General features: G+C 41.1%; 2 protein-coding genes and 1 long non-coding RNA gene across 6 annotated transcripts in view; 2 read left to right on the top strand and 1 right to left on the bottom strand.

Moving 5' to 3' along the window:
- The window catches only part of LOC124483458 (lectin L6-like), a 504,761-nt gene that overhangs the window by 428,692 nt on the left and 50,397 nt on the right, over positions 1–25,672 (top strand). For 2 of the 3 annotated variants that reach the window (XM_047043932.1, XM_047043931.1), the window contains 2 exons: positions 16,900–16,997; positions 17,103–17,130. In XM_047043932.1, the coding sequence (XP_046899888.1) occupies positions 16,900–16,997; positions 17,103–17,130 (126 nt within the window). The remainder of the gene's footprint in view (positions 1–16,899; positions 16,998–17,102; positions 17,131–25,672) is intronic. The other variant, XM_047043933.1, reaches the window with a different exon arrangement.
- Positions 2,074–5,874, bottom strand: LOC124483461 (sulfotransferase 6B1-like). Its single transcript, XM_047043939.1, has 7 exons — positions 5,460–5,874; positions 5,218–5,330; positions 4,922–5,011; positions 4,630–4,756; positions 4,355–4,449; positions 2,983–3,139; positions 2,074–2,348 (listed from the first exon to the last, which is right to left on the bottom strand). Exons 1-7 carry the CDS (start codon positions 5,650–5,652, stop codon positions 2,221–2,223), a joined length of 903 nt encoding a protein of 300 aa, XP_046899895.1. The 5' UTR covers positions 5,653–5,874; the 3' UTR covers positions 2,074–2,220.
- LOC124483477 lies at positions 6,372–8,253 on the top strand. Of its 2 annotated transcripts, none has more exons than XR_006957841.1 (4): positions 6,372–6,481; positions 6,600–6,813; positions 7,211–7,408; positions 8,099–8,253. It is a non-coding gene; the product is annotated as an uncharacterized LOC124483477 (long non-coding RNA). The 2 variants fall into 2 exon arrangements; XR_006957842.1 differs by having other exon boundaries at positions 6,600–6,728; positions 8,099–8,250.

The following is a 25,672-nucleotide window of genomic DNA, read 5'->3' as shown; positions in this document are numbered from 1 at the left end:
CCAGGGTTTGGGGTTAACCTTGATTTCTCAGTGTCCCTGTGCCAGGTAGAATAGCGTTCTGTGTCCAGGAGGAACACCTGAGTCTACAGGGAAGTGTTTCATTTGGATCATGACTGCACACACACCAACACACACACATTCTCACAGACGAAAGCCAATCACAAGCAGGTGTAGCCGCTATTATAATTGCTTTCTCATATTGTTTGTAAATTTTGTTGTTAAATGTCTATCTTGTTTAATTGTTAACTGTTAACTGTCTCTATGGTCTACTGAATGCAATTTACAACTAAAGAGTCTCCTTTCTTACAAAATGAAAACAATTGTAAAAACAAATGTTTTATCCAGTATAATACAAGACATGCTGCATCTAATTATGTACATAGAAATTATTACTGTTGAAATTCTATTAATGTCTTTATAATAAACATATCACACTTCATTTAAGTCTTGTAGCTTACGAAACATTTTATTTACAAGAACCTTCACTGTGAAAAGCAACAACATATTACATGTTGTAATATAACATTACAAACACAACTTGAGCAATACAAAATAATTCATTTTAGGTCAAGCTGACGAAATATTTTCAGTCCCAACTCTTTACTTTAGTTTATGGTTTAAACTGTACAACCTGCTTCGGTAAATTGTAAGTACAATACAGGGCAGTACATGGTGAATGTTTAACAACATGAATAAAGACAACCTAATCAGGAAAATAAAATAACTTTATATAAGAATGGTCAAAGTAAACCAATTACAAGGCAAATTGGTTACAAGATGAAGGTTAGCTCTTACATCGTCAACCATTATTATTGTAAAACCAGAGATAGAAATTAAGAGGTGAGCAAGGAGAATGAGCACAAAGACAAGCCAGAGCTGAGGAGAATGTCTCAGGGGATGAAGAATCCACAGGACAATGCATTACAATTCCCTTTATTCACAAGACCGACCAATCAGACCACTTCTTAACCCTTACTTATTAACATATGACTTGCAATGCTACAGAAAGTTACACAATGGAATATGAGAGGCATTAAGTAGAGACCCTGTCCAGCAACTCCAGATTTTACACAACATGTACACAACAACATTGTGGACTATAGGAGGCGGCAGGAGGAAGAGCATGCACCCCTATTCTTTAATGTATCGGAAGTGGAGAAGGTCAGCTGCTTCAAGTTCCTCGGGGTGAACATCAGCAATGACCTCACCTGGTCTGCTCACACGGACAAGGTGGTCAAAGCAGCCCGTAAGCGCCTCTTCTTCCTGAGGAGACTGAAGAAGTTTGGTATGGACTCAGTCATCCTCACTAACTTTTACAGATGCACTATAGAGAGCATTCTGACTGGTTGTATCACAGTGTGGTATGGGAGCTGCACAGACCGGGACCGCAAGGCCCTACGAAGTGTGGTCCGTTCTGCTGAGTTCATCATCGGCAGGAAGCTCCCAGCCCTTCAGGACACCTACCACACACGTTGCCTAAGGAAAGCCAGCAGGATTCTAAGAGACTGTTCCCACCCATCCTTCAGTCTCTTTACCCCGTCGCCTTATGGCAGGCGTTACCGCAGCATCTGGTCGCACACACGCAGACTGGACAACAGTTTCTACCCAAGGGTCAACAGGCTTCTCAATGGACACTGATATGGACATTTTTACTGCACACTAGTCACTTATACACTGTCACTTTCAGCTACTGGTTGCTCTTTCAGTTATATTGCACTACTGTACCTCACTGTACCTCGCCACCAGGCTCCTGTTTGGTCATTGACATAGTCACTGATCTGCAAATTTGCACTATTGCACTGTACTCCACTTAGGTTAGATAGGTTATAGGGTTGAAACAGGTTTTTTTGTGCATTAGGGTTAGTATAGCGTACTATTTATTGTTATCTGTAATTTAGGAAGTTTTAGTGTTAGGGTTAGTATAGTCGTTTATTTATTGCTATCTGTATATTTAGGAAGTTCACTTATCTAAGCTCAGCATAAATGTAAATGTGTTCCGTGTACTTATATGTTATGTCAGGTGCTTACGTTGTCTTGTCTTAAGAATTTCAGTGCCCAGTCTAACCTTGTGTTGTTCTGTGCATCTGACAAATAAAAGACTTGGACTTGAACATGCATTCTATATAATCAAAAAATCTAACAATGACATGAATAACAATTGACACAACTGTAAAAAAATATATTACTATGCTAAGTGGGTTATGGAGTTCCCAGGATAATTTACTTGCAGTAAACATCATATTTTAATTTGTCCCCCAGTTTAGTACCAGCCAAGTGCCTCTGAAACTCATCATCCATCTGCTTGCTTTGGGCCTCACTGAAATGGTTTTTCCAGTCTTCAACTTCACCTGATCAAAGGTCAAACAAAGAGAATTACCAATATAATAAGATCATTCTACAAAATGCATACTGTATCAAGTCTCATGTGAAGACACAAATTCAAAGTGTATGAACAGATAAAAGTATATTATGAATCTGAATCAACATTTGACAGTTTCAGAAGAGATGTGAATAATGTTTGTTTTAAACAAGTCTTTTCGAAAGACGTAAATTTGACCCCCACAGAAAAGAAATTCAAGTATGTGAAGTGTTGAGTCATGTTTTGGTTTCCTTTGGCTTGGCATACCAAAGCACACCTGAAAACTATGGATTTTGTTGGTAGCTTTAATAAAGACAAATGCGTTTTGATTCTGAAATTGCCACTTAATGTATAAAAACTGCTTCAACATATGACAATTTTAAATCTCTTCTTTAAAATGTACTGTTGCATATGGCCATAGGTATGTGCAGTGGTAAAATGTTTTGTGCATTGTCTGTGGTGGTGGTTTGTGTCTTAATGTGTGTGTTCTAATTATTCACTATTGTACAGCACTTTGGCTAACAGCTGTTATTTTTAAATGTGCTCTCTAAATCAAATTGACTGACGGACTGAGAGAGACTGTTAAAGGGAGACCGGTTAAATACAGTGTTAAGAGAAAGTACCTTTGCGGAAAAACACGCTGCCATGTCCACCATGAGTGTTCTTGGAGCTCTCCTTCATGGCTGTAAAGGTGCTCTCGCTTGCAATGGTCTGGACTTGCTCATCGGTCAAAGGAAAGCCAAAGAACTTTGATACCATCTGTATCCCTTCCACAAGATTCTGAATCATACAAAAAATGAGGAAAACTTGTTTAGGTTGGGCAGCACGCCATGTCATCAGCTGATGTCAGACTCATGCATCACTGTGTGTTAAAGGCAACATAATACGGCATTCATTCACAGGCCTGGACTGTCATGCTTACACATCACATAATTCTACTGTACCTGCATATTGTACAATGGCTGCCACAATCCCCAGATCCTCCATAATGTGTTTCCGTACCATTTTCCACATAACCTTCTGCAATGTATTGCTGTGTGTGACTTCATTAACTATGTATGTGTGACTAAGATTCAGGTGCAGTTTTTCCTTCACTCTACTGGCTGCATTATAACATAGTGTATGAAAGACAGATGTCAGATCTCATGCCTAGAGATGACTTGTGAACTTCTGTTTGCAGAATCACCTTGGTGTATTGAAAAATATTTTGGGCTAAAGCTAAGAAGCTAATAAAGTTACTGCAAGTTGTAACTACAGGACAAGAGTAACTTTCATACCACAAAGGTCCCATATCCGAAAGTAGGAGGCGTTGCAGATCACTGCCGAATGTTTAACATTTTTTAATTATGGCATTTCCACCAATTTGTCAAAATATTCAGTAGGTTTGTGACATTGTCCATGTCAATTCTTCCACTGTTCACAATGTTTCGGCGGAACCCGCATCGCTGTTTGCAGCTATATTTGTATTTGAATCTATTGGAAAAAGTATCCTGTTATGCATCTCACTGTATTACCAACCGTATGTAGATGAGGGGATTCCTTACTGAATGGCTACTCCTGAGGTTTCTTACATTTTTCTCTCTGAGTTTTGGGAAGTTTTGCCTTGTCTTCTTTAAGGGGTCAGTCACCAGATCAGTGCTGATCTGTGGAAACCTTTTGACAATGCTTGTTAAAAGCATAAAATCAAAACACAACGTTTGATTGAATTTCCTGTCCACAGGAGGATCTTCAGGCTCCCTGCCTTGTTTTTGTACACGTGTCTGTGAGCTCTTGAGGCAGGCAGTTTTCAGACAAAGTCAAGCCAATTTCTATTTCTCTATTTCTATTCTATGGTTAAATCAAGAAATGAGTGTCTTGACTGAAGTACAGTTTAACATTAAAACTGTGCAATTTACAATGCATTGACATAGCACAACTTATCATACTATTACACATAGTCAAACTTTGATAGAAGCTATGACCCTAGTCAATGATATGTAAATACATATAACACACCTCCTTCAGTTGCTCGTAAGTCAAAATCATCACATTTGGATCATCCATGCGTTTCTCCCAAGCCAGGGCATGGTCAAAGTAAGAGCCCCAAGCCACTAAAAGTAAACCAAAGGAATTGTTTTTTAGAGTTCCCTTAGTTTGTCATAACAGTGCACCAAATACTACCAGTAGGGGATTAGTGAACCATTTGCCAATGGCTTTATGTTATTAACTTATATTCACAGGTTCAGCTGTGAAATGTATCAACAATGGCAATGAGCTGTCTGAGTTCTCACCTTCTCCTTTCATGAAGTCTGTGAAAAAGGCGTCCCAGGATTTGGCATTTGGCAGAACAGGGTTGTTGTTCATGAAGTGGTAGTAGGACACAACCGTATCTTTTGGGTTTCGAAACACAACCAGCATCTACAAGTAAAAGTCAAATTTACAGGGTGAGCTGCATCTGTTCTGAGAGAGGAAAATGGCCACTGCATCTTGAGGTCACAGGTGAACTACACAAGTGGTCTCCTAAAGTTACATATGCAGAATGTGCTTATTGGTGCCACTCACTAGTAATTACTTAACACTGACCTTTGTTTTCTTTTCTGTAAAAGATTTGGGTATATTATCTGGGTGCATGTGTGTGCCCAATAACCGAGGGGAGGGCTTCTCTTTAACCATCTGCAAACAAAAAGATCAATACTGCTTAATATTTGTTTTGCGTTACTCTTGCATGTGTCCTCACACACCTAAAATAAACAGGTTTAAAATGTCATGGCCATACACCACAAAACTACAATAATTTACGAATGCATGTTATTGTGTTGCAATTACGTTATCAGACTTGTATTTGCTCAGTGAAAAAAAACAACCTAAGTATAACGTACCTGTTGTATTTCAGGTGAAAAGAATTCAAGCATCTGCGGCACAGCAGGCATTTCTTTTGGCCCAGTAGTTGCAGCCATGATTTTGAAGATCACAATAATCATCCAATTGAACCCTGACAAACCCAAATCACTGATATCAACAGTTATTGTTTATTTTCAGTTTGAGTCGAGCAGCCTGTGTGAGTGGACATGATTTCAGGAAGTAAACTTTAATAAAAAAAAATACACATTTTTGCCCATACCACATTTAGGATAAGCTACCAACAGAGAGTCCTCTGGTCTGGCCTCCATGTTCTTCAACGCTTCGAGATTGTCTGGGGGACTCATGATGGAAGAGTAGAGGATTCCTTCAAACTTGTAAAGTTTATCTTCGTCCTTAACATTCCTTGCATCCTCCATTTTGGACATGGCAGGCACTCTGATTTGCTTGTCCATTTTATATTTTCACACACTTGACTGTCATGTACTGAATAGGATGCTGTACCTACGCTCGAAACCGTGGTCACGAAGAGGTATCGACCTTTCGAAGCAATGGGTACCTACCTATACGTGTTGAGCGTGGCTTCGAATGGCCAAAAAACAAGTGATCACCGTCGAAGCTTCGTCTGTCACGCTAGTATGAAACGAGCAGTAGGTGCGTTCAACATTGGCTGCCGCTGCATGAAACGACCCGCGAGAGTTGCAACTTGCAGGCGGGGAGGAGTTAAAAACGTCGGACATTCCTGCCTCTCGTGGTTTGCTGCGTTGACGCCAGTCATGGCCGATCAAGCGCTGTTTGCTTACTTTATCACTGACAAACTGCATGGTTGAGAATGTAAATTGTTTTCGAATTAGAACTTGCACAAACCAGTGCACTGAAATGTGTCAGTTTATGTATTGGGCTATGTTAAACTCTTTCTCCAATCTGCAGATGGATAATACAACCATAACTCAATTAAATTTAGTCTTTCCATTAGTGAAGAGCTGGACGAAAACCCTTTCTTCAACAAATATTTAATTCAATTAAACAGTTTGGTCTAAGCCTTTTTAATCTTGCATACTGGCACACAAACACAACTACGTTGCCCTGAGAATAGAAAAATACGTCTTCTGCCCTGAGACCAGGAGAGATTCATCTGCCCTCAGACAATTGGTTGTCAGATTAAACCAATCACAAACGTTTATGCCGTCACGACAGTTTTGAGTAAAGAATATTGCCACCTGCGTCCAGCACTGTGGCTATTTCCATGTCTGAGCCGTATAACATTCTTGGAGGAAAGCCCAGGTATGACGGCTAGTTACAGTTGTATTAGTTTCACATTGTGGCAGTTGTATGTATTGTATGTAAAAGTGTATTTTCAATTGTGTGTCACTCTGTCCTCTGTCCCTCTGCCCTCCATTAGCCTTCTGTTTATGTGTGGGTCAAGGAGCCTCTGACAGCCTCCATGCTGGCTGCTGCTCTGCCCCAGGACCAGAAGCAGATGCTGGGAGAGCGTCTGTACCACCTGTTCCAGGACATCCAGCCCAGCCAGGTTGGAAAGGTCACCGGCATGCTGTTAGAGTTGGACAACGCTGAGATTCTCCACCTGCTCCACCTGCATGGCTCTGCATGCCAAAGTGGATGAGGCGGTGGCTGTGTACAAGAAGTACCTGGCCAAAGAGGCCACTAAAAACACTGTGACAATAACATTTGCTAAAGAAAAATATTAATAGGCCCAAAAATGAAAGCACTGATGGTTTTCCAAGAGAAGATCACTTTTATGTTCTTAATTAATGCAATTATGAACCTGAACTGATGATACGTTGACCAGGTTGTTGACATAACACAATTAAGTTGATGTGTTGGAGTACACGCATATGGAAGTATTCATTTTATAAAATGGGATGATCCTGGTATTACTGTACAATAGCCAGAGCAACCCATCACAACTGTATGTCTATGCTACATTGATTGAGAATGTAATCACAACAGAGAACTTGGTCGTTTAGTCTAACGTAGCTCATGTTTTTGCAGATATGACCAAGACGGGGAAGCCAGACTCGTACTGGAGAGACATCTGCCAAAAATATGCCCAGGGCAGCTACCAGTTTTCCACAGGCAAAAGGCCCGGTGGAAAGAGCCCTGGAGTGTATCGATGCTTGCCCGCTGCAGAGCAAGAGCAAGGTGGATCTGTTCGGGAGACACCTAAAATGCTCTTGTGGGTTCCATAAGGTAGGTTATATGATGATTTATTTAATTTAAGTGATGACAAGTTGCTGTAGCATGAAGTCGATTATTTGCTGGATCATACCCTATTTACACACATTTGGATGCAACTAACAGTGTAGGATCATTGGTGAAATTATTTATTATGAGCCTCTCTTGTACTTGAAATCCTGCCTCCCCCCCTTCAGTCAGATGTATCAGAGGCAGGTGGAGGCTCCTTTGAGGCAGGAGAAGGCTCCAGGCAGGCAGGTGGAGGCTCCAGGCAGGCAGGTGGAGGCTCCAGGCAGGCAGGTGGAGGCTCCTGTGAGGCAGGAGGAGGCTCCAGACAGGCAGGTGGAGGCTCCTGTGAGGCAGGAGAAGGCTCCAGTGAGGCAGTTGAAGGTTCCTGTGAGGCAGGTGGAGGCTCAAGTGAGGCAGGAGAAGGCTCCTGTGAGGCAGGTGGAGGCTCCAGTCAGGCAGGAGGAGGCTCAAGGCAGGCAGGCGGAGGCTCCAGTGCAGACAGAACATTAAAGTGCTGTCAGTGCAATCAGGTTGTGGAGGCAGAACAATTCTCCATGCACCTTTCTGACCGCCATGTAGAAGAGACATGTGACACCTGTGGGGCCAAGGTCCAAGGTTCTGTTGGCCTGTTGGAGCATAAAGAACAGTTCCATTATTTATCCTGTTTGGCTCACCCTCCATCGCCAACTTCAACAGGTAGCTCCACCACACCATCTCCGTGGCCCACACCATCTCCGCGGCCCACAGCAGTTTCCAGAGTTGGACAACGCTGAGATTCTCCACCTGCATGGCTCTGCATACCAAGGTGGATGAGGCGGTGGCTGTGTACAAGATGTACCTGGCCAAAGAGGCCACTAAGAACTGTTAAGGAAGAATTCGAGTGGCACTGTGTAGATCTGAATAGTCAAGGGATATGGTTTTAATACAATTTATTTAGACTATACAATTACATAAACAAAGCTTTGCTGATCAGTCACAGCGAAGGAGGTGCCATCCACACAGGTCGTTCGCAGGAGTGATGGCCAACCACCACACATGCACTGCCTTATATAAACTTAAGATCAAATGGCATTCTATAAGGTCAATCAATTAATGTAGCAAACTCTGTGATTGGCTAACTCAACTTAGTGACAGTTTGAAACAATACATCTCCGGTGTGTCCCAAAGTTCTTTGATGTCACAGCTCTCTCCAGAGCAGTAGATAATAAAGCCACAGGGGTTGACCAGTCAAATGGTCAACTGTCCTTTGTGTGACCATCTTCAAATTAACACAAACAATGAAACAGGACACAGTCCTTCTAGCCAAAGTTCAGAGCAACTGTCTCATTGACCCCTTACAGTAACCAGAGGACAGAAGGCCATATAAAATGCTTCACCCTTGCCCCAGGGCAAGCTGCCCACAGAGCCATCAGCACCTCACATTCCTTTGAACTCAACTTAATTATCTTCCCTTCCTGTCTCTTACCAATGAACATAGAAGATTATAGATTTCATACACATACATCTATGCATATGACCAACATTTCCATTACAGAACACTGTGACAATAACATTTGCTGAAGAAAAACATGAAAAAAATAGGAATTTCATAGACCAAAAAGTGAAAGCACTTGTCTTTCCAAGAGAAGATCACTTTTATTTTTTTAATGAATGCAATTATGAACCTTTCCATCTGGTATTTTATTCCTTTTAAAGTCATGAAATGCACATTGACAAGTTTTTGCTTGCAGTCAATGAAATGGATTGACATGATTTGTGTTTGTGTAACAACAAACATCGTCATTTCAATGTCCCTACGTTCTTTACACCGTTCACCACCAGAGGTCATCATCTCCAGAATTCTATGAATTGAAATCAATACTGTGTGCTGGAAAGACCCGGTGGATCTGAGCGAGGTTCAAATTCCCTTGTTCTCATTTGTTGAGTTTTTTTTAATTTATAACCCGCCATAAAAGCTTCATCTATTGTAGTCTAAGTGCTCATTCTTCTCCAACCTGTTAACTGTACTTAGCTCTAACTCAGCTGCTCTCTCGTCAGGGTTTGGAGCCACCCACACTGAAGGATGTGGGGACAGATAAACATGTAGTTTAATGTTGACAATCTTTCATTAGGATTTTATCTGTTTTTGTCTGTTGTTTGGTACGTTGTTCTCTTGTGTGGAATAAAGGAAGAGTAGCTGGTGTCTTTGGCATCAGCTAATGGGGATCTGAATAAAATCAAAATTAGGATGATTTGAAGTTTTAGGAACCTCTGGCCTGGTTTATGATGAGCAAGGTGGAAATGAAAAAGGGATCATAACTAAGGCTGTCAAGCGAGAAAAATATTTAATCGCATTATTTCATATGATTAATCGCAAAATTATTCAATCTATTTGATCTGTTAAAATGTTACCCCAATAAATGTTTTTTTTGTGGAAATAACATTAAAAGGGTTAGGCTGTACTTAACTTCAGATAGGCCTAACTGGATGATAATGTCGATATTACAAGTTTAGATGGAACACAACTTAAATTGTGAGGAAGTTTATTCACTCACAAACTAAATTGCTGAATAATAAACATCCACAAAATTATACTTATTCCGGAACATAAAATACATTTAAGACATGTTGTCTCATAGCCTATGAGGATATCCTGCTACCTTAATATTCAAATGTCACTCAAACATACTTCATATACTTAGCCAACCACAGATTGACCTTGTTATTGAACAATACAGTTTATATCTTTTGGAACCCAGTCAGCTGCTTGCTTCTTTGCGAGTGTTGTCTGCCACATATTACCAGAGCGAACGCTGCTGCTGCCAACGCTGCTGCTGCCAACGCTGCTGCTGCCAACGCTGCTGCTGCCAACGCTGCTGCTGCCAACGCTGCTGCTGCCAACGCTGCTGCTGCCAACGCTGCTGCTGCTAAAGGCCGATTTATACTTCTGCGTCTCCGTTAACAGACAGCCGCATGCACGGAGTCGGACGGAGTCGGACGGATTGGTTGAATTTATACTACTCCGACGGCTCTGCGTGCTGAAAGCAATTCACAGCCAGAACAGTAGATGGCGCTGCACTGCTAGCTAGGTTATCGAAAAGTCGGAGCAAATAAAAAATGAACCGTTTAATCAATTAAATAAGCACATTTTCAGCAACTACACTGCACATTTGTCGTCACATTTGAATTCAGATGCTGATTTACATGTACTGTTTAGCTGAAATAAGAGTTGTAAAAACCTACAACAATGGCGGTCAAAGGATTATGTTCTCTTGTTGGTCACAGCAACCCCGCCCCCACCCCTGACGCAAGCGGTTCTAATAAGGACCAATCATAGCCAAGGGGTATCCGTAAAAAGACGCACGGACAGACGGATAGTCAGGAAAATCAGGAGGCACACGCAGAGCTCTGCGAGGGCTCTGCGAGGACACGCAGAGGGCGTTTCTTGACGGAGAAGGCGTTCCCTGTGTGCGTAAAAACGCAGAAGTATAAATCGGCCTTTACGCTGCTGCTGCTAACGCTGCTGCTGCCACCGCTGCTGCTGCTAGCTGGTGCTTTGCTTGCATGTGATAGTTCAGGCTGGAAGTACTCCGGTGATAACTCAGCCTGACAATCAGTAGGCTACACACAGCCTTAGGTTTGTCAACCGAGCCGTCTCGAAACTTTTTGAAATGGAACTTCCCATCTAAAATCCTTCTCTCCATCATTCAGCTACCGTTAGGATTCGAAATCATGTGACGACAGGTGATTCCCAGGGTCAAAAAGCAACCTGCGTTAACGGCACTATTTTTTTTTGTCGGGTTAAAATGAGATTGCGTTAAACGCGTCATTAACTTTGACAGCCCTAATCATTACGCATTTGTATGTTGATGTACAATGATCATATCTGAGGAATGTTGAATCTTTTTGTTGTAGGCTATTTGTCTCTCATTAGAAAAACTATTGACAAGAAACCAAATGATGATCTTTTTTTACAATGTTCAGACCACATCTTGACCACAGTGAGGTGTAAAACTTACTTAGCAAAACCTTCATTCAGCAACTCTTCAGCATTTCAGAGGTTAGGGCAGGGTGTCTGCTTGCCGACAGCATCACTGGTCATCAGATGACAGTTGGCAGAACTGTCATGTTCTGTGGAGGTTCCCTCTCAATCCCCAAGCTCTCTGTGAGACACAACAATGTAAACTCTTACCAGAACACATGCAGAACTTCAGCAATCAGAGTGCCATCAATACAAGTAAATACTAGAATGACTGTCTTATCATTTTAAACTTTGGTTGAATATTGTACCTCAAACTTCCTGTATAATGCCACAGCCCTAGCCATAACCACAGCCACCAGGACTCCAGAGACCAGGATGCCCCAAAGGTGATTGTAAACAGAGCTGCTGGATGTAGCAAGATCTGAAGAAACACAAACACACAACCAGGGAGTTTTACTAGAGTTTCCTGGTTCTGTTGTCAAAAGGGAGTGGTAGGCAGGTTGTCTTTAAGTCTTCTTACCAGGTGTTTTTCTACCCCAAAGTAAACAGACCGACAGACAATACAGTATACTATAGTGTGGATACTGTGTGTAATGAAGTGCATCAGAGATGTTACCATGAAAACTGAGAATTCAGAGTCGCCATGTCTAGTTGTTTGTCATCTGCTTCTCTTGACATGGAGATAAACAGGACACTAACCTGGGCACAGCTCTGTCTTGTTGAGTTTGACTGTCTGGTTACTGATGGGGTTTTCAGCCACACAGCTGTAGGTGTTTCCATCCTGGTCCTTCATCTCCAGATGGAGAGAGATGTTGGAGGAGAGATCAGGACTGCTGGTCTGGTTATGTCTCTCCTCTCCTTTGTACCAGGTTAGGGTCACATCTCTCCCGTTCTTCACAGAACACTCCACCGTACATGAGACGTTGTTAGCTGACAGACGGAGGGAGGAGTGACTGATGGCAGGACCGGACACCGTGTCTGAAAATGTTAATTCAAATGAGTGCCAGTTAGTGTGCCAGTTATTTCCACTAGGAGGTGATATCGTCCAAGCATTAGCCTACAGTTTTGAGTCATATTAAAGCGAAATGTCCACAAACAATGCACAGGCAAGATGAGTGCTTCTCCGGCATAATGAAATGCACTGCATGAAATAAGTGCAGGCTAGTGAGCAATAGGAATAGTGTGGAAGTACATTGTGCGTGTTTATGTAAGTAACCTAATACTCAAATAATACTTATGTCAAAGTGGGACATTCATGAGAGCTGTTGACAATTCACTGATTCCTAATGTACATTAACAGTAACATGTACTGTTATTTAGTTATGTTTTACACTTGATTTAATTGCTTTGATTTGTGTGTTTTGTATTGAGTTGTGTTTGGGCACATATTTAGCCGTGTAGAGTTTATTTCGTTGAATTAGACTGGGGATCAGGGAAATGGACAACACCTGAGTAATTGGACACACCCCCAGCTCAGGATGGTTTTTAAGGGCGGATTTGGGACAGAGAAGGGAGGTGGAAAACAGCAGCAGGTTACGGACGGACGAGAAACGGACGGACGACACGAAGCTTGAAACGAAGGTCTGAGCTTAGTTTTGGTTGCAGTTTATTTGTATCACCTTTTTTTTTAACCATTGATCTGTACCTAGGGTGACCAGACGTCCTCTTTTATCTGGATATGTCCTCTTTTTGAGACCAAAAACATTTGTTAATTAATTTTGCGTTGGTGGATATTTTTGTTTCTCTGGGTCCTTCACAAACTAGTGTTTACGCCCTTACAAGTTTTGGAAAGGGTATCTCCCTCACGTTTCACCTTCTTGCGCGAGGTCTGACCGTCATTGGTCGACCGCCTTCTCAGTGAGCACTGAGCACCTTGCCGCTTCCACTAGTTGCATTGTTTACAACAGCACATGACATCTGCATGTGTAAAAGATGTCCAAACTTTGTTGCGGGGGGAGGGGGCGGGGTCATCTGTATGCTATAGACGGTGGTTCTCAATCCTGGTCCACGGGACCCCCTGCCCTGCATGTTTTAGATATTTCCCTGCTCCAACACATGACCTGATTCAAATAAATGGGCCTGATAACGACCCATTCATTTGAATCAGGTGTGTTTCACAGTTTGGTGTGGTGGAACCAGTATTTGAGGTGTGGTGGTGAGGCCTCTACTTTTCAGTTTTACTCCCCTTCTGACATAGTTGTGACGGACGTTGGTTGGTATAAATCTGCTCCTCTGTCCTCCTACAGACTTACTTGTTAGTTAGTCACTGAGTGAGCCATGCCTCTCTGTATCGCAACACTCCTCTTTGCCCTGCACTGTCTGTTGCTGACTTCATGTGTGGGTAAGTTTGTCTGACTGTTACTCAATCTTGTGCATGTTTTCCATGTTTCTCTGCTCTGTCTGACAACCCCCACCAACCCAAGTGTTTTTTTTTTTAGTTTGTCATGCAGGATTTGGATGTACACATATCTCTGGTGCCCTGATGCAGATTGATGTAGGTGTTGGACAAGTTTTTGGGGTCAACCAAGACGGCAGCATCTTCACAAGGTTTGGATCATCATGGACACAGTTGCCAGGCAAACTGAAGCATGTCACCGTAGGACCTGCAGGAGTCTGGGGAGCCAACAGAGAGAATCTCATCTTTAAACTAGTTGGGACTGACTGGGTGAATGTACCTGGTAAGAATAACTACACCAATAATAATATATGGAATTGTGGGCCACCAATAGACAAGGTTTACATGTAGTCATTTTTAGACAGATAAGTGTGATATGTCTACAACCTCAGGTAGTTGTATGATTTCATAGGAATGTGCTGGTATGATTTAACAAACATTTTTATATATTTTTTAAATAATGTGTGTCTTTATTATGATGTCAACCCATGTGGAGAGATTGTAAATGTTAATTTTTGATGTAGTAAATACAATAACAAGTGTGTTAACATACAGAATTATGGCCCCTTTACAGTTTTTCTCCATTGCTTTGGCTCAATTCTTGAAACAGAAATGACATTCTCAAAGCTCCACGTGCATTTAGCAAAATAGCCTATATGGTTCAGCACAACTACATAGATCACCTTCAAAAGGTCATATCTCACCCAAAACAGTTAACTCATGCTTCAAAACCAAATCATTTTCTCATATAAATAGTCAGTGCCCCCAAAATGAAAAGTCAGTTTGGCATTGTGTAACCACTGCGGGTCAAATGTTTAGATGTTTTGTCAGAATGGCAGTGGACCTTAGAAATATCCCTCATGTGCACTGTGCTACAGTTACTGTAGTAGATGTTTTCTTTCCAGAATACAATATGTCTCAATTTACATTTATTCATTTAGCAGATGCTTTTATCCAAAGCGACTTCCAAGAGAGCTTTACAAGAGTGCATAGGTCACTGATCATAACAACGCGATAGCCCCAAACATTTCGTGTAGCCAAAACATGAAGCATACAAAAAAGTTCTCGTTTAGGATCATTGACCTATGCACTTTTGTAAAGCTCTCTTGGAAGTCGCTTTGGATAAAAGTGTCTGCTAAATGAATACGTGTAAATGAGTATCATACAGAAAAAAGATTAGCCTACAAGGTTTCACATCACATATTGCACTTACACTGCTATGGAAATTGTTATTGTAATTGCCATACATCATGGTTACTGTAACAGGAAATGTGTACAGCACAATATACTGTCATACAATACTAAGCACATCAAAACTAACATTATGTATAACCTACACTAGTAGTATGAGTAACCACGGTAAGTTTCAGGCAAGTGACAGTTTCCTAGTCAGAGTTGCAGAGGGTGCATTTCATGGCAAGAAAGAAACGCATACAGTAAGAAAGTAAAGCAAAGCTGGAGTTTCACTAGTTGTCGTCCTCACTCCTGCTCATCCTCGCGCTCCTGTCTGTCTGGCCTCAGATTTCAATGACATCACATCTGATGGTCACCCTTGCGATGCAACAGGGGAAGAATCGTTGTGCATGCCTCAACAATCCCCTACACTGATCTGCTGTGACATCATCACAAGCAGCATCCATTGTCTGGAGCAGGGAGCCCTGGTTTTGAGCCCGATGCTCATAAACCCTCCACTTCCATGCAGAAAACCTCCTGGATAGGACTAAGGAATGGGGAGTCAGGTGATATGAGCACCATCAGCATTCTTTGATGGGCAGTGAACTCTGACGAGTGGGTGACAGTGGAAGCTGACATTGTCCCACACAATGACAAATGTAAGAAAGTGAGGCCCTACCAAACCCCTCATGTAGAGGGATCAAATCGGTCCAAGGACACCAGGAGTGTCTGGGTATTGTATGGGCCAAGACTGGGAATGTGGGTGACTACACCATTCCCTGAAATGGCAGTACAAACAGTGATGTTTCCCCCGAGCTGGCCTGGGACAAGATCTATATTTGATGGAAGCATTTATACTCCTGGATAGCTCCTGTCGGCTAACTAAACTTACTGTGAGATTGGTGATCGGATGTGTCCCCTTGTTTAGTAAAGTTGTAGTTGCATCTGACAATGACTGTAGCAGATGATCCAAGAGATCCATATTACAGTATATACCAAGAGATCCATATTACAGTATATACCATTATGCTTTTCATGGTATATGTGCCTGAAAGATTTTGACAGTGGAGTGAACTATTGTGCAGGTGATGTACACAAGGAAATGATGCCCATGTTTTGCAGAGAACAACCACTTGACTGAGAAACAAGTCAGTTTAGACCAGCAAGATATTTTCAATTGATAGTTGGCCTAATCAAAGGCAATTATACCTAACCATTTCAAAGATGTGCTAAATCGTTTGAAATGTGTGCGAACTGTAGGCAATTGCACTTGTCATTTACAAGGATGGGCCAATACAATTGCAATTGGATTAAAGGAATGAGAAATTCCAATCTGTTGTGAACAAGTGCCCAGCGGTTTGGAAGTTTGCACGTGTTTTGAGAATGTCATTTCTGTTTTGTGAAATGAGCCAAAGCAATGGAGAAAAAGGGTAACAACAAAATTATGATCTATGACTTACCTGGATGTTGAAGGACCTTTCCTGTGTGAAATATGCTGTATGTGCAAGCTCTTTCCCACAGACGTATTGTACATGAATAGTGTAATTCCTATAGGTTTTTTACAGACCTTTTCCATATGGGATTGTGAGAAATCATAAGTTCATGTTTTTGTTTTGGATCAGGTCTCTTGAAGCAGATTGATGCTGGTGGAGACCAGTTTGTGGCAGGAGCAAATCATGTCGATGCCATCTACTGTCTTCCAAAGAAGAACACAGTTGGCTACAGTGGAAGTAATAGTGCTTTGAACTGGCGCCAAATTCCTGGCGGCCTGAAGTACTACAGCTGTGGTCCTTATAGCTGCTGGGGTGTTAACAGTGCTGATCACATCTTTGTGAGGAAGGTAAGGCTGGCCTGTGCTGGGCTCTGCTGTCTGTGGAATAATTACTATCATCAATACATGAATTGACTTTGCTCATCAGCCTTTGTTGGGTCCTCTAGGGGGTGAACTCCTTTAATTGTGAGGGGGACGGTACCTGGCAGGAGGTTCCAGGAAGCCTGTCTATGATCGAGGTGGGAAGTGACGGATCTGTCTATGGAGTGAATTCTGTAGGAGACGTGTTCCGCAGGTTTGTCTTCACAAGCACTTCTGTATTTTTTCATAATAGTGATGCATTTTACTCTCAACTGTAAATCATTCCTTCAAGAATAGAAGTGAAATGTCTCCATTGCAGGGATTCCACGTCTGCCTGTCAACCTGAAGGTACCGGCTGGACCAACATTCCTCTCTACAGCGGACGGGTGAAACATGTGTCCTATGATCTGGGCCATCTCTGGCTCATCCTGAACAATGATGACATCTATGACTGCACTGAGCACTGAGCACTGCTCTTACAGAGGCAGCCCCCCTTGGAAAACCCTGCAGCTTAATTACTTAATCATTACGCACCCTTTAATTATTTTTTGATCTTCCAACAAATCCTTAATTAGGACAGTCATAATTGTACTGTGCTTCTGTTCTATTATCCGGTTCCAGTTTGGTTCATATTTAAACAGTATCCAGACTTCAAATATCCTGAAGTGATCCTGTCACTACATGAGGGTATATTTGGGTATACTTTCCAGAACTGTTAGTTTTTAAAATGAGCATAATGATTTATGTCCTGTGGCTTTGGTATCATTAAAGCTTATTGTACTAAAAATTACATTCAACTGCTTGCGTCATGCTTCATAATACATCTCCATTACGCAGTTCTCCAGATGTACTCAGTGACACAAAGATGGTAATCTCTGTTCCATGCCGGAGTCCTGAAAAATCAGTATCAAACACTAGCTAATGTTAGCTATCAAGAAAATTAGCCAGCAAACTGCAATGGTATCAATGTGGGCCTGTTGTCTGAAGCATGTTAAACTGCTGCACAGGATGGAATAATTTCTTTGATCTTGTTACATAGTTAAACTTTGAACTCAATAATATTGTATCTTTTATGAAGCATACAGATACAATTCTCAGATTTTTCAAAGATGACTGTGCAGTATTACACTAGTGCACACCGTCAGGATCTTGTCAACGTTAGGTGTATGTACAAAAAGGCCACACATTTATACACGCACACAAACATTCAAGACATGCACGACACATACGCAATACACATTTTTACGCCCTCACCTCAAGACAGGCCTGTGTCCTCACCTCACCTAGAAGTGGTCAGAGGGATCCCTCTCTGAATTGCTCCTCCCAAGGTTTCTTCCATTTTTTCTCCCGGTGGGAGTTTTTCTGGGAGTTTTTCCTTGTCTTCCTTGAGGGTTTAGGTTGGTTGAGGGGCAGTTCTATGGGCGCATGTGAAGCCCTCTGTGACATGCTTGCGTGTAAAAAGGGCTATACAAATAAATTTGATTTGATTTGAAGTGGTAGAATGAGGTGCTCATAACACTAAGATGATGGCCTTGATAGCTAGGGAATTCACACATACTAACATAGATGTTATCTCTACTGTACTGAGTCATTGTGGAGAAGTGTGAATACATTGAAAAACTGAATGAATAAATATAAATGTTATACATAAACAAATGAATAAATACATACATACATATACTGTGTATACACACACACATAACTGCCTGAGCATCTCTCTGCTGCTGTCGTCTGTTCATGACATGCACATGGCTCATAGCGGTGTGCAAAAGGAACAAAAATAAACTGATGAGGATCAAGAGAGAGAGGAGGCTGTTCACTGTTGACTGATCCTGTCTCTCTTAGCGCTGGGCAAGGAAACATAACAGATCCAATGCTGGTCTCACGTCGATGCAGGCCTGACCTAGTGTCCAGGGCCGGCATAAGCAAACTAAGGTGGTGTTTGTTACCCGCACACACACATACGAACGCACATATGCACACACACACAAGCACACACTCCTAAACCAACAGACAACGACAAGACATACAATATTAAAACATAATACGAGACATGCTTTATTGTCATTGCTCTGTACCAGATCATGGCTGCCCGGCCAATTAGTTTAACAGCAGAGGTCAACAGACTGATGCAAGCACTAATCTGTCAACAGGTTTGTCTTTTTAATCCCGGGAGCTTCCTAATGACATTGTTAGGTGGTAGGTGTCAGATTCGTTTGTTGCTTGGTTCAGATTTAGTACTTGAAAACTTCACACGTTTGATTGCTCTTGTGCCTGTGAGACTTTTACCGTCATGCAGCAGACAAACAGACCATTAGGACAGACAGAGGTGCTAAATGGCTCCTCTGGTGCCGACTGACAGTTAAAGCTCATTAGTGAAGTTGGTTGAGATTTCCAATAGGGTGGGGGCTGAGGGGTGATGAAGACAGGAAGGAAAGGTAGGCGGAAGGATTCAAGAAAATGGTCAGGGGTTTCTATAATGGTTTGACACCTCATCTCATTCAAGTACGTGCCTTGTAGCAAAAGTCTTTTACTTTGATAAAGTAAGTAGGCTAAATGATTTATGAAACTACAGTATGAATAAGCACAGGTCATTATGTTATGTTATGCATCTTAGAGATCATGTTAATTCTACTATAGTATTGGCATTCACATGTTGGATATGTATATGTTCAGATTTTTATACTGTAATATATTTGTTTTTAATTATTATTATCATTATATATTTTACTGAACGTTTTGTGTCTGTTACAGTACAGGTTTTATAATTAAAATCAAAACAGAAACGTCTCATATTATGCATCTTCTAAGAGTTACGTAAAATTGCAAGCCTTATGTATACGTTACAGTAAAGAGAATATTTGTGCTTTATGAATCAACAACTGCTGTGTAAACAGACAGGAGAGTTGTGTATGAGATGTGTATAAGGCTGGCTGTGTAATTCATACACCCCAGTATTGAAACCAGTCCCATTATAGAAACAATGGCATCTGTAATTTGTGGTTGATTGTAGTGCCATCTTTTGGCCAGCAGATGGCACTTTCTTCCTGCACTCATCTTGACTGGCAGTGCTTTGTTCATCCCTTCAATTCTGACTTTGTCATGACCTTTCACCCTTTTTGTTTGGTATGATTTGGCATACAATTTTGAATTACTGCTGCTAGAATGGCCCTGAAAATATTTAAATATAAAAAAGGATAAGCTATCTTTGTATACCCTCTTAGTCTAATGACTAACTTACTGTAGTAGTTTCTGACAGGGACGTGCAATAAACTTCAAACTTCTAGAAAATGTAAAAGCACACACTGCAAGAAGACAATCAGGGAAAGAGCTCTTTTATTTTTCAACGCTTTCACATTTCAGTTGTTAAAATCGTACAGTATTTAGGTATATCTGTTGGGTATAACAGCAAATACATGAGACTCTACAAAACAAATGCAGCACATAATGTGTCAACTATGAAAAAACATGGAATATTGAAACAAATGTTCCATGTTAAATCTAATCATCATTTGTAGCAGATTAACATAGTGCAGTCTATCTAACATGGACAGATATAACCACTCACACATGTAGGGATGCAGAATAAGATTGAACTGAAATGCTCTCTTGCTGTAATACAAATAATTTTGAAATCGTATAATATTTATTTTTTCCTTATTTTCCTGACCTTAGCTTTAATTTTCTTTACCTTTGAATTGAACCTAGCAGCATTGTTTGTCCTGGCCAGACTGTTGACATGGTAATGGGGTCAAGGCTACAACTCTCCCTGCAGAAAGTCAGTGATGAATCATCCTTCCCACATCCCCACTCTCTGAACAAGCTGCAAGATGCAGACTAGCACAGTAACCCAGTGCACTCAGCAGGTATAGAATCAATAAATAAATGGAGTCAAATATGATACATATCCCATAATTACCGTAGCATATCTAATATGATTGGATGAAGCACAGTAACCCTGTGCAGACTCAGCAGGTATAAAAACTCAGGTTATTCACATTCAATCATTTATCAAACCATTAAAACCCTGACTCTTTCTGAGACACAGTAAGAAGGTTAACAATGTAAAATAGACACTACATCAGGTTGAGTTCAGAGGAGAAGGGCTGCAGTATCTTCATAGTTATGATGCATTTCACAGACTTTTTAAACCACGGGTAAAAGAAAGCATAGATCAAAGGGTTGAGACAGGAGTTCATCTGAAAAATCCAAATCATAGCGATCTGTGAATACCAATTGTCAGACAAAGGTGAACAGAAGAATGGAGCAAAGCAAACTAGATAAACTACTATAACTATACTGAGAGTTGTTGCTGCTTTTCTCTCTGATTTACTTGTCTTCATGAAGTCTGACTCAATGCTCACTGAGTTGGACTTGATTTTCCTGGCCTGGGAGATTGCAACAGTGAATATTCTTATATAGAGAACCATTATAATGCCAAAAGGGGAAAGAAATGAGACCAAAAGGTCGATAATCCCAGAGTTGGGTAAATATTTTAACACACACAGTCCAGCACAGCTGTTGTATGCATTTAGGTTATCCAAGTGGTCCATCAGTAACCACCAACTGAAAATTATAGAACAAGTCCAGTTCAGGACACAACACAAAATAGTTCTCCTCATCGTGACCCTGGAGGGATACAGGAGTGGTTCACACACAGCAATGTAGCGGTCGACAGATATGAATGCCAGGTTCCATATAGAAGAGAAGGTAAAGATACTGCCAGCATAGGGGACCAGAGCACACATCAGCCTGCCCAGGTACCAGCATGGGTTGGATCTGGTGATCATTTCCAGGGGGATCATCTGTGCTCCCACCAGGAGGTCAGCCAGGGCCAGGGAAAAGATCAGGATGTTGGTGGGGGTGTGGAGCTGCCTGAAGTGGGAGATGGAGATGAGGACCAGCATGTTGAGCAGCACCGTCAGCAGAGACGCAAAGGACAGGGCAGTGTAGATGAGGGCAGACTCATACCTGGAGCGAACCTGCGTCTGACAGGAAGTGTTGAGCTGGCAGGACAGAAGATCTAGTATCTCCTCCTCTCCTGGCAGGATCTCCATGAGGAGGCAGAGGAAGACAGATCAGCTCTCCCACCTCCCTACCCAACCTCACCACTAGCCTCTCCTCCTATATATCTCTGAAAGGTCAGTCCTTCAGCTTCCTCTCTGTCTCCCCTTTTCCTTGTGTCCTTCCTCCTGACTTGCATCACCATCTTCATCACCTCCTCTTCCTCTCCCCCCACCTTCCAGAATAGTCAACAAACTTCACTAATGAGCTCTCAGTCGGCACCAGAGGAGCCATTTAGCACCTCTGTCTGTTTGTCTGTTTCCATGACGGTCAAACTCTCACATGCTTGAGATCAATTAAATGTGTTCGTAATCAAGTACTAAATATGAACACTTGTACAACAACAAATACAAATGATGCCAACATTATTGTTAATTGCGGTGCTGGTTTAACACGTCAAAACTAATGACGTCTGTGTCAACCCTGTTAAACTAGAATATGACCAACAGATGGCGTCTCTTTCCTACACTTTGGTTGCACTGTTTGACTGTCAAGGCATTCAGGAGTTCATAAAACGTGTAACGTGAGGGTTGGGTATATGGTGGTTGGATCACTGTTAATAAGAACAGACAGCCAGATGGAGACAGATAACTTTCTTAAACATCACTTTACTCCACACTTAATCAGTCCCACAACTACAACACTTCCCCCTCCCTGGCTCACATGTTGCTTGCTAATCAACCAATCAAATGTTTGCAGGACTTAAACTAAAGTAAATGTAAGGAAACCAGAGGTAGATTCTGGAGATTGCCTTTTTAACACAGAAAAAAGGAAAATGGGGTCAAGGCTACAGCGCTTTGCGCAGGCAGTCAGTGATACCTCACCCGCGTTTTAATGGCAAGACATGTGTACACGTTAAGGAGAAGCAGTGTGCTTCATAATAATAATAAGACTTTATTTATATAGCACATTTCATACAACAATTGCAGCTCAAAGTGCTTTACATAAAATCAATAAAAACAATGTTGTGAGTAATAAAAGTAATAAAACCCTTCTGAAAACAGATGTCTTTCAGTGGGTTTTTTGGGAAGGCCAGCGAAGTGTGTTACAGTAGTCCAGCTGGCTGGAAATAAAAGCATGAATGGGGTTATGCGGAGCGCTCAGCGTTAGAACCGGAAAACAGATGTAATCGTTTCCGCTTCTCACTTCTGTACACATCTGCAGCGCTAGGTGATCCAATAACTTATATTGACAGGGAAGTTCAAGGATTTTATAAGTTGTATTACTCTACATTAAGCTAAGTGTGACAGGAATAACGTGATGAGTTCATATAACGTTATAATAGCCGTTAGACCGTTTGCCATTAACAAAAGCTACATAATACCTTCATAATTATGAATAAATGAGGAGGCGTAAAACGTAAATACTTTGTCTAATAGGGTAGTCGGGGCTCTGGAAGTCCGTTTGGCAATCCTGTGTACATGGGAAATTGTAATTAAGGGTAGCTCCTTTAAACACCGGCTATAGTAGGTGGCCTTTACTACGCTGTGTTTACCTCAATAGCGGCCAGCCGGAAGTAGTTACATCTCTTTTGTAAAACCCGGAAAAATGTTGCGCATAACCCCTATTTGCATTATATATTGTCTAGACAAATGTACCATTTCATTGAACGTTTTGTTATTGTACAAGGTTTTATTCACAAATTCAGCAGGCAGAATTGTGTGTCCAATGAACAATTTTACAATTTTTGACCTAACAACTGGGTCAACCTTAAATACCTTTCACGTTATTTATATTATATTGTCCTCCATAAGCATTCACTACATGTTATCTTTCAGAAAATCCTGCGTTGCTATGAGGAATTACATGCTGCGCTACAGCTACTGAGCAGGTACACATTTGAACAGCAGGTGGCGTAGTTCTGCCAATTTAGTGGAATTTAATCTTAACCCAGATAACTATGATACACTGGCAGTAAATAATAGCCTACATCTCGAATGAAAACCACTATACTTCGCGCCAGTTCCCTGCGATTTAGCTGCACATTGTCCAACTAATGGTAGGTTTAATGACTGGTTGTCTAATTAAATATCCGTATACGTAAATTTACATTAAAAAACGATTACTACGACCTAGGTAATGTGTGATAGACAGACGAAAATGTCCAATGATACTAGACACAGAAATGGCTATATTTGATTGGCTTAGATGGTTTTGGGAGCAGTGTTCCCGCCTTCTTCTACGGAGACAAAACTTTTTTTATATAAGTACACAAATCTTTTTATTCTACGGAGACACAACTTTTTTTTTACAAGTACACGAATCTTTTCTACGGAGACACAAAACTTTTTTTTACAAGCACACAAATATTTTTCTTCTACGGAGACACAAAACTTTTTTTTTACAAGTACACAAAATATTTTTCTTCTACGGAGACACAAAACTTTTTTTTACAAGTACACAAATATTTTTCTTATCTGTTGTTTGCACTCGGGCCCGCCAAGATCTGCACTCGGGCCCGCCAAGTCATCGTTACGCCGCTGGCAGCACAACATCGACATCAACATCGTTTTTCAAGTGCAGCTCCAAATTACGTCTATTTTCGTGAGACAATCATTTGGATTTTACGAGTACAATGACATAGGCTAATAAAGTGACCAAAACAGCTTTCTTTCACCTCAGGAATATAGCGAAGGTACGACCATTCATAAACCAAAGTGATGCAGAGAAGCTAATTCATGCTTTTATTTCCAGCCAGCTGGACTACTGTAACACACTTCGCTGGCCTTCCCAAAAAAACCACTGAGACATCTGTTTTCAGAAGGGTTTTATTACTTTTATTACACATAACATTGTTTTTATTGATTTTATGTAAAGCACTTTGAGCTGCAATTGTTGTATGAAATGCGCTATATAAATAAAGTATTATTATTATTATGAAGCACACTGCTTCTCCTTAACGTGTACACATGTCTTGCCATTAAAACGCGGGTGAGGTATCACTGACTGCCTGCGGGAAGCGCTGTAGCCTTGACCCCATTACCCAGTCAACAGTCTGGGCGGGACAATCAATCATACGTGGTTCAAAAAATAAGCAAAATGAAAATACGTATTTAGTCAGGAAAACTAACTGGGTATTGGGATCCAGATTTAAACTATTTACTTGTATTAGCCTACTAATCATTTTATTAGTGTACTAAAATATGAACATCTGAACTTATCATATTCTTAATAAATCAGTTCACCAGACTGCCTGAGTCACTGCAGTGTTTGTGTTCGTATTCTCAGTTCAACACGTATTACAAACAACAGATAATCGGATTATTTCTGTCTACAACTACCAAATTCTAGTCATCTTAATCATTAAGACTCAATTATTCATGTGTTTTTCCTGTAAGTGCTTGTAGTGAGAGTAAACCAATCAGTTAATTGTGTGAACACAGTCAGAAAATATGTCAAAGTGCAAAAAAAGGAAAATTAGAAATAAGAAATCACAACTCATACACCCACGCATCCAAATCGTTTTCCTATTGAAATTCAAGGGAAATACAGAAGACACAACAGCCAATGCCACACTGACCAAAGTAACAAAGCAAGTGTCATTTACGTCGTTATTTATTCATATTGTATATTGTATTCATATTGTCAACGTAAATAATAGGTAATATCCCATTCATCTTCCAGTCCCTACTGGCATCTTAAAAGGTAAAGCAAAAATGCATATATTTGCTTGTTCCAACAAACTAGTTATCCGAGATATTCATCTGTGCAAAGTAGCTAAAGCCAACTACTACTGATAAGAAGAGGCAGGTTATTTATGTAGCTACTACTGCGGTTTATTCAAATATCCAGTTGGATTTTCCTTTTTTTCTGTGTTAAAAAGGC

The sequence above is a fragment of the Hypomesus transpacificus genome, chromosome 21, assembly GCF_021917145.1.
Source record: "Hypomesus transpacificus isolate Combined female chromosome 21, fHypTra1, whole genome shotgun sequence".
NCBI classification, from domain to species: Eukaryota; Metazoa; Chordata; class Actinopteri; order Osmeriformes; family Osmeridae; genus Hypomesus; species Hypomesus transpacificus.
This window is presented reverse-complemented; position numbering and strand designations above follow the sequence as displayed.

Bases quoted from the DNA above. Each gene is read 5' to 3' on its own strand.
- LOC124483461 (XM_047043939.1), bottom strand. From the start codon at position 5,652: ATGGACAAGCAAATCAGAGTGCCTGCCATGTCCAAAATGGAGGATGCA. The intron at 4,757-4,921 runs GTCAGTGTTAAG...TTTTACTTGTAG, and splicing joins TTACAGAAAAGAAAACAAAG to ATGCTGGTTGTGTTTCGAAA. The intron at 2,349-2,982 runs GTACTTTCTCTT...ACCTTTGATCAG, and splicing joins CAGCGTGTTTTTCCGCAAAG to GTGAAGTTGAAGACTGGAAA.